This window comes from Typopeltis vanoorti, chromosome 9 (genome assembly GCF_054136105.1).
Source record: "Typopeltis vanoorti isolate ZY-2024b chromosome 9, IOZ_Tvanoo_1.0, whole genome shotgun sequence".
Taxonomy (NCBI): Eukaryota; Metazoa; Arthropoda; class Arachnida; order Uropygi; family Thelyphonidae; genus Typopeltis; species Typopeltis vanoorti.
Genome location: NC_143557.1, coordinates 73,637,707 through 73,653,754, shown reverse-complemented (window position 1 = coordinate 73,653,754; position 16,048 = coordinate 73,637,707). Strand labels below are relative to the sequence as shown.

General features: G+C 35.5%; 1 protein-coding gene across 3 annotated transcripts in view; it reads right to left on the bottom strand.

The window, feature by feature from the left end:
* The window catches only part of LOC150103156 (AP-1 complex subunit gamma-1-like), a 418,791-nt gene that overhangs the window by 21,816 nt on the left and 380,927 nt on the right, over nucleotides 1–16,048 (bottom strand). For all 3 annotated transcript variants that reach the window (XM_090398388.1, XM_090398390.1, XM_090398391.1), the window contains one exon: nucleotides 3,067–3,192. In XM_090398388.1, the coding sequence (XP_090254514.1) occupies nucleotides 3,094–3,192 (99 nt within the window). In that variant the 3' untranslated portion in view covers nucleotides 3,067–3,093. The remainder of the gene's footprint in view (nucleotides 1–3,066; nucleotides 3,193–16,048) is intronic.

The following is a 16,048-nucleotide window of genomic DNA, read 5'->3' as shown; positions in this document are numbered from 1 at the left end:
AAATAAGAATCATGGGAGTATGCTGGAGTTACAGTCTTCAAAATGGAGTCATCGCCAAACAGCAGTAACACTTGGGATACCAAGGGAACACTACAGAGAATCCTCAAAAAATAGCGAGGTGCTTTTCGTACATCATTCAGGTGGGTCAGTGTTTAACAGCAATGGATTATGCTGAATGGAGGGAATACTGTGCATGCATGCTGGCCAGTGCCTATGAAAATCCGTCCTTACATAATGTCTGGTTCTCAGATGAAGCACATTTCTATCAAAGCAATCATGTAAACAGACGAACGTAGTTTTCTTGGTTTTCTCGAGACCTGAATTTGTCCAAGACAAACTGAGAAGGTCACTGAATGGTGTGCAGTTTCTGCACGGCCTCAACATATACTGTATATATTGTTGTAATTATTCAGTACTTTTTTTTTTTTTTTTTTTTTGCACCATACTGTACATGGGCTTATTTCTATGCTGCAGAATAAGAAAGCTTGAAAAAGGCAACATAGAATGAAAGTCAACAATAGATCACACACTTTTAGGATGACTGGAGATTTTCTGGAAAAAAAAAACTCGCCTAACTTGAGTAATATTCTCCTGATTTCTTTCTGATGGGAGATCAAAGTGGGCACTGTGTGAGTTGTTGGAATGGTTGGGGAGGGACATTTGCCAGGGTCGACAATAACGGAATTAGAGGAAATGTAAGAGGAAAAAGGTTGGACAATCTGAGTGTAACAGAAGTTATGACTTATTAACAAGTCACCAGAATGTAAGTTTTCTGCTTTTAGCCCTTTCCAATCCCTTGTAGATGAATTGATAGTTTCTTACAGCTATTCCATGCTTTGGTATAAGCATTACAGGAAGATGGAATTTTGGATGAGAACCAGTTAAAATGTGCTTGACTTCCGCACTTATGCAACCTTGGTACAACATTTGGAGAAGCATTTATTCCCCATTCCACTGTACACTTCTGGCCACTTGGTCAGTGGTGGAAATGTAGAGCGGAATGGGGAAAAAATGCTTCCACACGACTAAGGATTATTTCAGTGACATGTTCAGTACATATGTTTGGGTTGGAAGGTTGGAAACAGTATTCTAACCAAGGAAATAAGGCACAGAAGTTGTAAAGATCATACTACTTGGCCTTTTGATAATGCCATATAACATATGGATGGGTGTGGGTGTGTACATGTTGCTCCATGGGGGAAGAGAGTCTACTTAGAAGGGTCACTAGTAAGGAAGAGAACCAGTGTGTTTAGAGTGTGATTGGGATTATCTGGTATTTGAGTAGGCACGTGGACAATGTGCAAGGTCATTGGTGATAATAAATATGTCGGCATGTCTATCTGTGCAGTTGGAAAAGGAAGCCAGGTGGTGTTTGTGAACATTTAAAACCCCCCTAAGGAAGATGACCTTGCAGTTATGGAAAGTTAGACGACTGTAGAAAATCAACATTTAAAAAAAGGAAATCAAAAAGTTAAAGACATCAAGAGATGCTAAGTTGGACACCCTTTGGCATGGTATATCAAAGTGGACACATTCACAGATGCAACCTTTGAACTTAAAGTAGTCAAAGAGTGTGTAGTTGGGAGAGATGAGATGAATAGTGCAATTATAAAAATGATACCTTTTCAAAGCATTTTTGCATTATCAAAACAGATGACAGTCTCTAATGAAGCAAGATCTGGATTGTATTAAGGATTGTACAGGACCTCAGATTTAACGTATGAAGTGTTTTCAGAGTATGGAGATGGGCACACACCTTGTGACATCTTCAACATTATCCTAAATGACTGGCTTCAGTTTATTGCACAGCAAATGCATACTGCTGACCTTCACCCATTTTCTAAAACTCAACATTAGTCCTCGAGAACCCTCTAGTAAAGTGTAAGCAACACTTTTCAAAGTCTGGCATTTGCTCTGCAGTACTGTGTATGATATCCAACAAATTAAAACAAATGAATTCAAAGTTATTCAGTTTACTATAATATACTATTATTTCATAAAATTTTCATTTAAACATATTTTCATTTTGTTTACATTTGTGTATTACAAGCAAGAAGCGTGGCCACTGGTCTTGTTTAGTTATAAAAGAAATTTACTTAGATAAATTTTCTGCAATTTTCATGCAAAATTATAAATGAATGGCTCTTCTGCACTACAAAAAGATTTTTTTTTGTGCCAAAGCACTGAAACCATTAATGGTGACACACAATTCTTCAACTGAAATGGAAGTTGTTCTGTTGAATTTCTGAGCAAGCACAAAAGTAAACACAGTAACAGACATTGCAATATAAGCTCCTCCAGAAAGAAATTTCTATATCTTCAATATATGGAGATTTAACAGAAATTAGAAGCTAAAAAGCTCCTAATTTCTGTTAAATTAGTGTCATCAAGAGGTTCCAACATAACCGGATAACTATTGGCTGAAAAGGATTCCAGTATATGAATGGGTCTTTAGTGATTAGGAAGTGAACAAAGTCAGAAAATCTTCAGATAACAATGTAATGAGAGACTGAGAAAGGAAACTAGTTGTAAAGTTTATTACAGTTGCTTGTCCACAGACACCTTACTTTGCTGAAATAAGTTAAAAAACTTCTTTTTTTTTTTTTTTTTTGTTCTAGTTCATATAGAAGTAGGCCCAGTAAAGAGTTATGAATTTGCTATTTTATTTAAGATTTTCAGTCTGAAAAGTGATCTGAAATGATAATTTCTAATTATTTCTCAAAAAATATTTCCTGAGACTTTCAGGAGAAATAAACTTGATGATGTGGTTAAAGCTGCAGGAAGAAAACCTATTATACTGCTCATAAACCTAACAAATTACCACAAACTGAGTGCACCTGCCTGTTATACATGCAACTGCAAGTAACTTCAACAACATAACTGATTAGTAAGCTCAAATAGTTTGTTGAAATAATAATGTTTCATTGTGCTGAATGTGCATTCAGTAGTGAGTAAATGATTAAAAAAAAAAAAAAACATTGTGGATACTTTTTTTTTTTTTTTTTGATTTGACATTCTACATAATTTATTAGGTATTTCTGGAAAATTCAAATCAAATTCACATACCTATCTACATTTTTTCTCCCTTTATTATCATTGCCACATTTGAGGAAAATTATTTACTTCTGCCTGCTCTAAGATTGGTGATCCATTCAGAGTATAAGATAACCTTATCCTCATGCGAAGTTGATTCTGAAAACAATGTATTTGCATAAATCTTTAAAATCCATGAGTGTGAAATATAACATGCAAACAGTCCTAGAATTGGAACAAAAGATATAGTTGAAAAAATGATACAAATGTCATTTACAATAGACATTTACTATAGTGAATTCATAGAAACCACAGCATATTTTCATGGTATGGTGAAATGGTAGTATTTGTGAATTTAGTATTTGAAGCTCTGATAATTTAATATTTTAAGCTATATAATTTGAGTCTCAGAACAGGGAAGATTCCACAGGAGTGAAAAGAATGTATGGTAATCTCATTGCACAAGGTTGGTGCAAAGACCGACATATCCAACTATCAACCAATTAGTATCTCAGGAGTGGTGGTAAAAATCTTAGAAAAGTTGGTTAGGGTTCAAATTCAGAAATGGGTTTATTAAGGGGAATGGATAAACTATGATACTTTTGGATTTTGCTAAAGCTTTTGACAGAATACTGCATGCAAAACTTGCATAAATTGGAGAAATGGAATTGGATTTTATAAACTATTGGCAGGTAACCAGTGGTGCTTCAAGGATCAGTCCTTGGTCCATTATCATTCAATCTGTACTTTAATGACATTGAGCAGGATTTGACATGCGACATACAGATATATGTTGATGATACAAAGATAGGTAGAGTAATCAGGAGTGCTGCTGATATGCAGTACTTGCAAAATGATTTGAATAAGCTGGAATTGTGGGCATGTAAAAATGGCTGTCATTTTAGTATTAATAAATATAAGGTCATGCACTTTAGTGTGATTAGATATCCAAAGTCGTATTATATTGGTGGGATTTTGCTTGAAGAAACTAATGAGGATAGGGATCTTAGAGTTTTAGTAGATAGGAAGTTGAAGTTCAAGGGTCATATAGCAAAAATTGTAAATACAACTCAGAAAATAATGGCAATGTTGAAATGAACCTTGACAATGTAAAGATAAGAAATCATTCTGCCTCTTTACAAGGCCTTGATAAGACCTCACTTGGACTATTGCATGCAAGTCTGGTCTCATGGTTTCCGTGGTGATTCTGACAGTGGAAAGAATGCAAAGGAGAATGTCCAAAATGATTTAAATACAGACTCAGTGACAAAGTTAACTAAAACCATTAGTTTGTGTCATCTTTATTGCATGCGGTACCAATCTCTGTCTCAAATGCTGGTATTGACAATAACATATATAAAGGGCTAAATGAAATTTGTTTATCTTTTCATTTCATATTAAGGACTAATTCAATATTAAAATACTGCAACTCAAATTATTATGAAGACTGCTAATAATGCATAAAATCAGTAACAGCAAATTCTCCCTCACTACAATATTTTAATATAAGGTCAACAAAGCGTGTTCAAATAAGTTTTGTTTTTGAATAGTCTTGCCAAAAAATATTATTATTTAATCCTTTATCCAAGGGTAAGCAAACAAAGTTTGCACATGAGGTATCTTCACAAATGCCTTGGTATCTCATGATGCAAAGTACACTTCCTTTTGAGAGTGCATTCTGGAAGAGTCACTACCTAGACCCAGGAGGATACCAAATTTGAATTAATGCAAAAATCATATTTCGCATGTACATGTAATGAAACAGTTTATCAACTTATTATTAAAATACACTAGTTCAGAGATAGTTGTAGAAAGTTTTTTTCCCCCTTATTAGAAAGTAAATTATACTTGAAAAAATTATATTCTTGATTAATCCTAAACAAACAACTGCAAACTTTGTTTTGCAAATACTTGGATAAACGATTAATCAAGAATATAATTTTTTCACAAGTATAATTTGCTTTCTAAATAAACAAAAAAAAATTATACAAATATGTATTTAAGCTTGCTCGAGTTAAAAAGCAGCTGTAAACCTTATCAAGCTGTTTATTTTTGATATAATAATTTGTTTAAACACCAACAAAAACCTGTACTACCATCTTGAGAAAACAATTTGTAATAAGTATAAACAAAAGGAACACACTGATATTTTTTACCCTTTTGTGTGCTCAGTTGTAACTGTATGAGGGAAATTCTGAAAGTACTTAATTAGAAAGTACATTAGAATAGCTTCCCACCCAAAAGAGGAATGCCAAGAAATAAAAAAAAAAAAGAAAGAAAGAATAAAATCTACAAGACAGTTTGAAGTCTACTTTTTTTTCATATACTATTCCTCAACATAATCTCCTTCCCTTTCAATATGTTGTCTCTGCTGCTTGTCCCCCTCCCCTCCCATAAGTCCTCATAATAAAACTCTTCAGGTTGTTTTCAGAACCGTTTTTCTCATCTCAAATTTCACTTCTTCACTTTCGAAATGGAATTACTTAAGATGGTTTCAATTTAGGAAATAACCAGAAGTCTGATAGAGCAAAGATTATACTTGAGAGAGGATGTTCCATAGCCTTGTTCATTTGCTACCATAAAAATGAGATTTACATTTGTGAAACATGCTTCTTCTAGTCCAGACTTGGCTCATTAAAAGTATGATATGGCCAAGTTTGGTTTTATTAATAAAATATGGTATCTCTATTTTGAAAAGGTCAAATGAAAGGTTAGAAATGGTTTCAAAAATAATTTGAAGAGTTTTATTAGGATGGCTTAGGAAGTGTCACATGGTGGAGAAAATGTATTAAAAGAAAGGAAATTATGTCAATAAATGTATGAAAATATATAATGGAGGTATTACTCTCTATGTTTATTATATGGGTATCTCCATGGAGTCAAAATGATTCATTGCAGAAGATCTACACTAACCATTATTCACACAATACCTACATACCTCTCAAACTCATTCACTGTCAGGACACTCACAACTACCTCTGACAATTCATTCCACACTCTCTAAGCAAAAAAAAAATCTAGTCTGTACACCCTTACCAACCACACTCTTACACCTTCCAGAATTGACCCCTTGTTCTCTCCCTACTCAAATATGTAATGAAAAATTTCTTTTGTGTCAATCTTAGAGAATCCCTTTAACAACTTATGAGTTTCTACCATCCCCTCTCCTATACATCTCAATTAAACTCCTCCACCCACATACCTTCAACCTATCTTCAGAGAGCATTTCACAGACCTGTCACCAACTTGGTCACTCAGAGATGAGTGACCAACTTGGTCACTCATCTCTGAATCCTCTCCATTTGAATCCTGATCCCTAAGAAATGTAAGCGATCAAATAGAGGTATTATTTTCTATATTTTTATTATTATTATATAGGTATATCCATATGGAAATTGTCATATCAAGATGAGGCAAATATGGATAAGACTGATAATAACCTCTCTATCCTTACTGTCAGGACACTCAACTACCTCTGGAACAACATTCAAGTAACCTGAAAGGATTACTTCAATGTTGAAGAACAGATTAAAGTAATCCTTTCAGCTATTCTGCAATATGTTCTTTGAACTTCAAATCTCTGTCCACAACTCCCCCCACATTCCTAGCTTCATTAATTTCCTGTAAGCAAATACCATCAATATGATACAAAGTATGTAATCCTTTCATCCCAAAGTATGTTATCTAAATTTATTAACGTCATCTTGCACAATATTTCTATTACCTTTACCAACCATTGCCCTACCTAGTTTTACATCAGCAAAAACAGAATATCATCATCATCAAATTCCTGCCATGTACCCTCAAGGGGTGTACAGGATATGATAGTACTACATGAAAAATTTACATCATTACTAACTTCCTATCTACAATTTTCCTCCAAATCAGTCTGTTACACTGATCAGTCTGTTCAAAGTCCAAATCAGTCTGTTCTGATAATGTTGGAGTCAAGACTCCAATATTATCAGAACTTATATTTCTATCGTCTAAGGCACTTTGTACCGTATCAATCTACCTATATCTTGGTCTTCCTCTGGATCGTTTTCCTGTCAACCTGGCAGAGAATACTTGTTTTGCTAATCTTTCCTTGCCCATTCTGTTCAAGCGACCATACCACCTGAGATTAACTCTGCTAACGCATTCCTGGATGCTGACAATGTCAAGTTCTTTCCTAATATCCTCGTTTTTAATATAATATTGCCATTGATGCCACCGGTTCACGCCTTTCTCAGGACTCTCATATCTGCTATCTCTAGTCTTTGATCAAGTGTTTTATTCCTTACCAAGTTCTCAGATCCATAAGTTAAAATAGATTTGAAACACTGTCTTATATACAGATAATTTAGTGTTTTGACTAATTTCTCTCTTATTTCATATAAATTTATTCAGTTGACTTTCTACCATACCAGCTTTGTTGATTCTATTGTCTATGTACATATTTAATTTACCATCTTCACTAAAAATCGTGCCTAAGCAGCTGAAATGTTTTACTTGCTCTATAGGTTCTCCATTCAAAACACAGTTGACATTTTCAATGATTCTACCTATTTTCATTGTCTTTGTCTTTTTAATGCTGAACTTCATACCATATCTATTACAACAGTTATTCAATTTAGTCAGGGAATCTTGCAAACTTGTAGCGGATTTATTTAGAAGTATAACATCGTCCGCATAAAGCAAACAGCTGACATTAACATCTCCAATTCTGATATCATGTTTAATACCACTTTCCTTCATAATGTGATCTATACAGATAATGTACATCCTTGTCTCACACCAGATTTAACATAAAATCATCTTCCTATACTTCCTTCAATTCTAACTGCTGACTTACAACTCAAATAAAGACTAAGTATTGCTTGATATAATGTCCCATTGACACCATATAACCGTAGTGTATTCAACAGCTTCTCTCTTGGCACCTTGTCGTATGCCTTTTCCAGATCAACCAAACTTAAATACAGATCATTGTTATATTCCCATGCTTTCTCAACTATTTGTCGTAAAGTGAAGATCTGATCCTGACAGCTTCTATTTGGCCTGAATCCAGCTTGTTCTTCACCAAGTTTTTCTTCCACAATTCTTCTCAACCGTTTCTCAAGTATACTGTCATAAATCTTGCCAGGAACACTCAGTAGGGAAATACCTCTGCAATTCTCAATTCAGTTTTATTTCCCTTTTTATATATGGGTACTATAACAGCTCTACTCCAATCATCAGAAATTCGTAACTCTGTCCAGGCCTTCTGAACTATACAGTGCAGCCACTGTAAGACTTTTATACCACCTTACTTCAGCATTTCTGGTTGAATATCATCTACTCCTGCTGCCTTTCCACATTTCAAGCCTTTGATGGCTTTTTCTACTTCAAGTATGAATATGTATTCCTGACTGTATGCCTGTTGAGTGTTTCTTATGGCACTGTGCTATCACTGCTTGTTTCATTTAGCAATTTCTCAAAGTAATAACTCCATATTTCAAGGATATCTTTTTCTTCCATTTTCATGTCACCTTTATCATCTCTAATTACTTTTACAGCACTCTTTCCTCCATTTCTAAGCTTCTTCAACAACCTCCAGAATATCTTGCCACTTTCTTGATATTTATTTTCTATGTTCTTGCCAAAGTCCTCCCATGACTTTTGTTTAGCTAGTTTTACACAGTGTTTAGCTTTCTTACATTTATCTCTGTATTCTCTAAGAGCACAAACTGACTTATTTGCCAGGAACTTTTGATATGCTTTCTTCTTTTCCTTCACTGCCTCTTTAACTTCCTGTGTCCACCATGGAGTTCTGATTTTTCTATCCTTGCAGACAACCTCACTACACGCCTCTCTTGCTGAATCAATCAGGGTTTTCTTAGGTTCAAAAACAGAATATCCCACCTTAAATCTTTCTCTGTATGGACCACTTTACTGATTGCCCTCATTCACTTTGATTCATCTGATATCTGTCAGACACCTCGCCTTCCTCATGGGATACCTGTTCATGGTAGATGGGAGGACCTTTCAGTAATGGTACTGACCCTTATCATTCTTTCTCCACTTTTTTTCCTGTATTCCAGATCAGCATCACCCACATTCAATGCCATGCCTCAGTGTGTGCCATGCAATGCCACCTATGGACTATCCTGGACAGCCTTGACAGGATCAATCAGCTAGTAGGCAAACCTGCAAGGGTCAATAGTCGTGCCTGAATGCATAGCATCCAGGCAAGCTCTGGTGTTCCAATACCAGGTACAGGCATTGATTGCTGGTGAGGTGGCATCCGTGTACAGATCCATGATGGGTGGGGAGCTCTGGTCCAAACATAAAATCCTTTGTGCATGAATTCTTCATCCTTGAATTTTTCAGGAGGCCTCACAAGGTCACAACAAAGTATTCATACCATAACATCTCGCTTGATAACAGAAGTAAGAAACAAAAGACATATGACACCAGTATAAATGCACCAGTGTTTCTCATCATCCAAGAAATAGTACAAAGCCAACAGGGAAAATGTTACTCTCTTAAGAATGTTCTTTGCAGAAACATCATGTCAGCAACACTAAAAAAAACTACTCAGTGCAACATCAGTTACAGTAACACATAAATCGCTAAACTCTTCCAGAGGAGTGACATCAGAATGGGATCACCTTGATGTTCCAGATGAGGAGACATGTTCAGAGATTAAATATCACAGAGTAGCAGGTATGCGATGCATCCTGATATGTAGGGATAGTCATCTGGTTCTGACCAGGAACACTGTCCTTCCTTTTGATACACCTAAACTTCCAACATCTGTAAAAGCACGGTATCTCAATTGTCTTGTTAGGGTGAATATCTTTAATCCACTGAGATGCTTTAAAATGTTAGAAATACCGAGCGTACCCAAACTTTGTGTCATGGCTCTACCACCTGTTCCTGGTGTGGTAGTACAGAGCATGATAAGAAATCTTGCTCTGCAAAGAAAACTAAATATGTCAACTCTCAGGGAGAACATCCAGCCTACTTCTGTGCATGTCAGTGATGAAAGTATGAAAGGAAATAGAACAGGTTAAAACAACAAAATATGTCATATCAGGATGCAAAATGGTTACCCGAGAAGGTAGTAGTTAAGAAAATATCAACAGCATCTCAAACTCATATGTCTATTCCACTATTTGATAATTTTACCATTCCTGAACATTATCATCACAAGTACTTCTCTGTGGAACAAATTGGTTGCAACACCTGCAGTGTCACAACTCCAAAAATGATTCCATTTGATGAGAACCCACTTCTCATGAAAATTATGGCAGGGATTTTGCTTAGAAATATATCGCCAGACTCCCCCACCCCTCAATACAAAAAATTCATTCGAAAGTAAACTCAACTCACCAAATGACCCTGACACATCAGATGGCACATTTTTCCAGAGGAAGAGATGGACACTGGCTGAATTCCCTAAATCAACAAATAAATATAAGCCTGACAAAAGTAAGCCCTCAACATCTTGGAAATTGGACAAGTCTACAAAACCAAAACACAGGAAAATTTCTACAGTGGAACTGTCATGGGTTTAACCAAAATATTGATTGTCCAAGTTCTGTTGCAAAAACACAACCTTCTTCTGTTTCTGTCTGCAACATGGTTTTGTGAAGGGTAAAAAGTAAGCATATTTCTAAAGGTCCTGCCTTAGAAATCTGCTTACTTTTTATAATGAAGTGACCAATGGAGTTGGATAAGGGAAATGACAGTAAACATAAGTTTCTATGGTTTAGCAGGTTTGTGGGTAGTTTTCAGTATTAAGACCACATTATGATGTAAATGAAGAGTTTAATAAAAATAAGCAATTAAAACTCGACAAGTTTCATAAGTCGTAAGACTTACATCATCAGGGGTACTGGTAAAAACGTTTTACACAACAAAAGCCTATTAACAATTAATTACACATTTTAGATGTTTTGATAACACCACAACTGTTACATATAATTAATAAACCAGAATACAAATGGTAAATTCGTTACCGTATGCATGTTGGAACATTGCTAGCTGTTGCTATTACGTTCTGTGGTATCGTGTGTGTTATATCCTAAGTCGGTGGCAGTTAAATTTTTGACAAAAGCAGACCATATTTGATGTAAAATTAAGCCTTGATTTTTATTGCATTGTACAGGGATCTTAATAATTTGTGAGGCTTCTTTAAATTTTCTTGTAAAACAGTTATGATCAATACATGACATTTTTGTTTGGTGCCAAAATACGATGGTGGTCTGAAAAGTTCTCGGCCTAACAATGAAAAAACGAATTTATAATTTCAAAATTATTTTTACTTTTCAACATAATCTCTCTTAAGACTAATACATTTATTCCAGCGCCATTATCCTGTCCCTGTAGTAGTTCTCAGTAAGATTTGCAAAATACCCCTCTACAGTTGCAATTACCTCGACTTGAAGAAAAACGCTGACCAGCAAGGAAGAGTTTTAGTTTTGGGAAGAGATAGAAGTCAGAAGGAGCCAAATCTGGGGAATAGGGTCAATGTTCCAACAATTCATAGTGCAGATCCCTTAATTTTCCCATTGCCAAAACACCTTTGTGGGTAGGTGCATTGTCCTGATGAAAGGTGATTTTTTCTTCTGCAAACAGGTCTTTTCTCACGAATTTTTTTGTCTAGTCTGGTTAAAAGATCGGAATAATATTCCCTAGTTATTGTTTTACTCTTTTCAAGAAAATTAATAAATAAAATGCCTTTAGCATCCCCAAAACACCGATGCCATGACCTTTCCTGCTGATGGAACTGACTTTGTCTTCTTTGGCACTGAACAACTGGCTTCTGTCCACTGTTTTGACTGCTGTTAGGATTCTGGTGTGTAATGGTGAATCCAAGTCTCATCCATAGTAATGAATTGACATACAAAATCAGTTTTATTCTTGTTAAAATGCTCCAAGCACTGTTCAGAGATTTTCATGCAAGTGCATTTTTGATCTGCTGTGAGCAAGTGCGGCACCCATCTTGCGCAAAGCTTTTTCATTTCCAATTCTTCATGCAAAATATATCCTACACATTCTTTTAAAATGCCTATAGTCTCAGCAATTTTATGCACTTTGACTTGCTGGTCATCCAATACCATATTGTGCACTTGATCAATGATTTCTGGTGTTATACTTTTGAAGGCCGTCCTTCACGAGGATCACCTTCAAGGTTGGTACGGCCACGTTTAAACTCGGCAGTCCATTTCTTAATTGTCAAAAACAAAGGAGAAGAGTGCCCATAAACTTTTATGAACTTCGAATGAATTTCTTTTGGTGTTAAACCTTCTTTTACAAAGAATTTTATAACCACACGATACTCAATTTTATTCATTTCAAGGGATATAGACAACACTTCTGCTTCAGACAGTGTTATAAAAAAAAATACTCGATAGAATAACTTGCAATTTCACATGGATGCTTATGAGAGATGTACCAACTTAGGAAAAAAAAAAAAAAAATCTTGCCAATAGTGTTGCCATCTATGGTCAAGGCCGAGAACTTTTCAGACCATCCTTGTATTATAAGGACAGACAGAGTATGTAGACCAGAAACACTGGTAAATAGGAGAAAGACAGATGATATGATATGACAGAGGTCTATAAACTTCTGAAAGGATACTATAGGTAGGTTATAGACTGAAAAAAATTTTTGGTCTGGTAGGAAGTACCCCAAATGAACGACAAAGATTGAAAAACAAACTAAATGAAACCTGTAAAATATATAACATGATAATAAATATACAAAAGACAGAAGTGGTGAAAATAGGGAGGAACAAAACTAACTTCTCAGTCAACTTAAATGGAGAACAAATAGAAGTAGTAGATAACTTCATATATCTTGGATCACAACTAACAGAAACAATAGATGCAATTCAAACAATCAAACACAGAATAGCGATATGATGGACCAGCATGGGAAAATTACAGAAAATCTGGGAAAAAAAAACAAGATATCTAGACAAGCCAAAATCAAATTATATGAATCAATAATTATATCAATAGTTATCTATGGAACAGAAGTATGGACAATTAAAAAAAAGAGGAAAAAACTGTTAATATTTGAAATGCTCAAGAAAAATAAATAAAACAAGTTGGATAGAAAAGAAAACAAATAGCACAGTTAGACAAGAATTATCATATAAGAAGACAATATTAGAAAACAGCAATTGAGATGGTTTGACCACGCTGCATGCATTGACACAGACAAACTACCTAACATCCTAATAAATACTTTTACAACTGAAAAAAGAGGACCCAGGAGACCAAGAATCACCTAGCTGAAATCAATAAAGAACATTTCAGGATGTCGAACTTATAATGAACTTTTTTGAAAAGCAAGGATATTTTATGACATATGGAAAAGACTGAAAGACCTTGCTCAATGGAAGACTCAATCCGTCTTAGATGGAAAAGAAGAAGTCTGGTAGGGAGAGGACAAGGGCAAATTCATGGAAGTTAAGTTTGTGTGTGCAATTAAGAAAGGGATGAGAGCTAGCCTTCTCTCATAAAGCACAAAGCAGTGAGTGGAACAGTATGCCTGTTGGAGTAGTGAGTGCAAATGAGATTTTGAGAAGGTATGACAGCCAGTGTGGGTGATCTGCAGTCTCCCTCGATGAGTCCTTAACTCCCTGAAGGTCTTGGATAATAATTTTGCCTACTGGCTTTTCACGTGTTGCATGGATGATGAGAAACATCTGTATATTTACATATGTGCCTATGCCTTCTGTTTCTTATTTCTGTTATCAAATGATGTATTTATGATATTTGTAATTAGTTCCAACTTCTGAGGACCTTGGAAAATTTGAGAATGAAGAATTTTTGCTCAAAGGTTTTTTTTTTGGGCAACACTAGAGATCCCACTGCAGAGCTACATATGGATGCCCATTATTTGGCAAGAAATAAATGCACTTAGAAGTGGAAAGCTAGAGTTACCCTGGTGCTATATCAGCACTGCAGCAAGTCTTGGGTGACTGTGTTCTCACATCAGTGGGGAAGAAGACTTACTTACAGCAACACCACTGGCTTTTGCAAGCATGCCCACTAGTCAAAAGATTCTAGCTGGGCCATCAAGGACTGCATGTCTTCCCAAAGCAGGAGGTAAAGTAACGGAAGACTATCAGAATCTCCCTTTCTGGATGGCTAATGATCATACTGCAGGTAAACATGATGGCAGGGCACTGAATCCCAGTGATGACTGTCTGGAAGATAGGATACTTAAAGAAAAACCAGGAGTACAGTGAAAAACATGGGAAGCATAGTAAAAGAGACGAATGACAAGAACCAACGCCATCACTGGAAGGTCCCCCCCCCCCCCTTCACCATGACCAATTGTCCCAAATGGAGGAGGGCATTTTGGAATCCAGTTTAAACAAGATTCTTCTGATCTCTTCTTTTTGTTAAAAAATTCAAATTGGACATAAAAAACAATGTTATGTATTTGAAATGGCAAGTGGGCATTTGCCAAGATCGTCAATGCAAGAATTAGAGAAAAAGTAAGAAGCCAGGAGATTAGCTTTTCTGTGAGTAGTGCAATGGAACCATCCAAGTGCAAAAGAGGAAGCTTGGTTGGACAAAACCTTGGCCAGTAACAGGATCTCTTGCCAACTGGCCAAGGTCTCTTGGCCAGTTGGCAAGAGACCAGAAAGCATGACTGTCATTTGGACATATGTTTCCTGCTTTCAGCCTTTTCAAAATCAGTTTTGGATGAGTGTGTTAATAGTATGCTTACAACTATATCAAGTTTTGGTATAAGCAGCAAACAAAGATTGTGATTTTAACAAAATCCAAATGCAATAAATATGCCCGATTGTTTTCTTGTACAGCCTTGGCATGTCTTAGGGAACCAAGAATTTGAAGTGAAATGGAAACTAAATGTTTCCATACCAATAACAATTGCTTCAGTCATATGTTCAGTGTATATATTTGGATCAGAAGATTAAACCAATAATTCAACCAATGAGGAAATGAACAAAGATCATCATCCCACATGCCCAACATATGGATGACAGCAACTGCATGTGTTGCTCTGTGGGAGAAGAAATCAACACTATGGTGTGATCTGAATTGTATCATCATCAATTTCCTGATACGTACCATGAAGGAGTGTTCAAGCTATTATGATGGCAGTACATGATTAAGTTTACATTATCATTAATCTCCTATCAACAATTTTCCTCCAAAAAAGTAGTCTATTACTTATCAGCACTCCAATATTATCAATATCTACTTAGAAGAGTCAATAATTAATGTAAGATCACATATGATAAGAAATGTTTCAGCATCTTGGTAGTAGCGACTCTGTGTAGTAGTGGAGATGGAGAGTTGTACAGTTGGTGTCCTCCCACGATGAGTCTTCGGACTCCTTGGAGGTGTCATGAATAATAATAATAATCTCTACCTGCATGATCATTGCAGTTGGAAAGAGAAGTCAGATGAAGTTGCAAATATTCAAAATCTCTAATAATAAATTTAGTTTAATCCAAATCTCTAATAATAAATTCAGTTTAATTCAGAATCTCTAATGATGATCACACTATTAGGAAAGTTGGACTGGAGAAAATTAAATTTAGAGAAAGAAAATCAAATCAAATCATTTAGAATAGGTGATGGCATTAGTAGAATGATAAGGACAACAAATTAATTTGATAGAATGGGACAGAGATTTTTGAAAGACAGAGAAAATCAAAAAGAGAATAAGTTGGAAATTCTTACATGGTATATTAGAGTAAATATATGCCATTTTTGAAATTAAAAGTCTGAGAGTGTAATTGGGAAAATTTAGTAGTAAGGCTTGAAAAAGCTGAAATTTGAATTTCTGTTGGGGAAAAGTATGTTTAGGTTTTCAGAATGGAGGTGGAAATAAACAATGTTGACACTGGAATGAAGACCATGTATATCTGTGAACCTGGAAGACTTGGGGAGTTTTGCCTTACTAAACTGTATACATGGAGAATTTTATTCAACTCCTCTGCTTTTAACTGTATCCCAGCACACCTAACAGAACAGTAGCGACAAGATTATTGGCT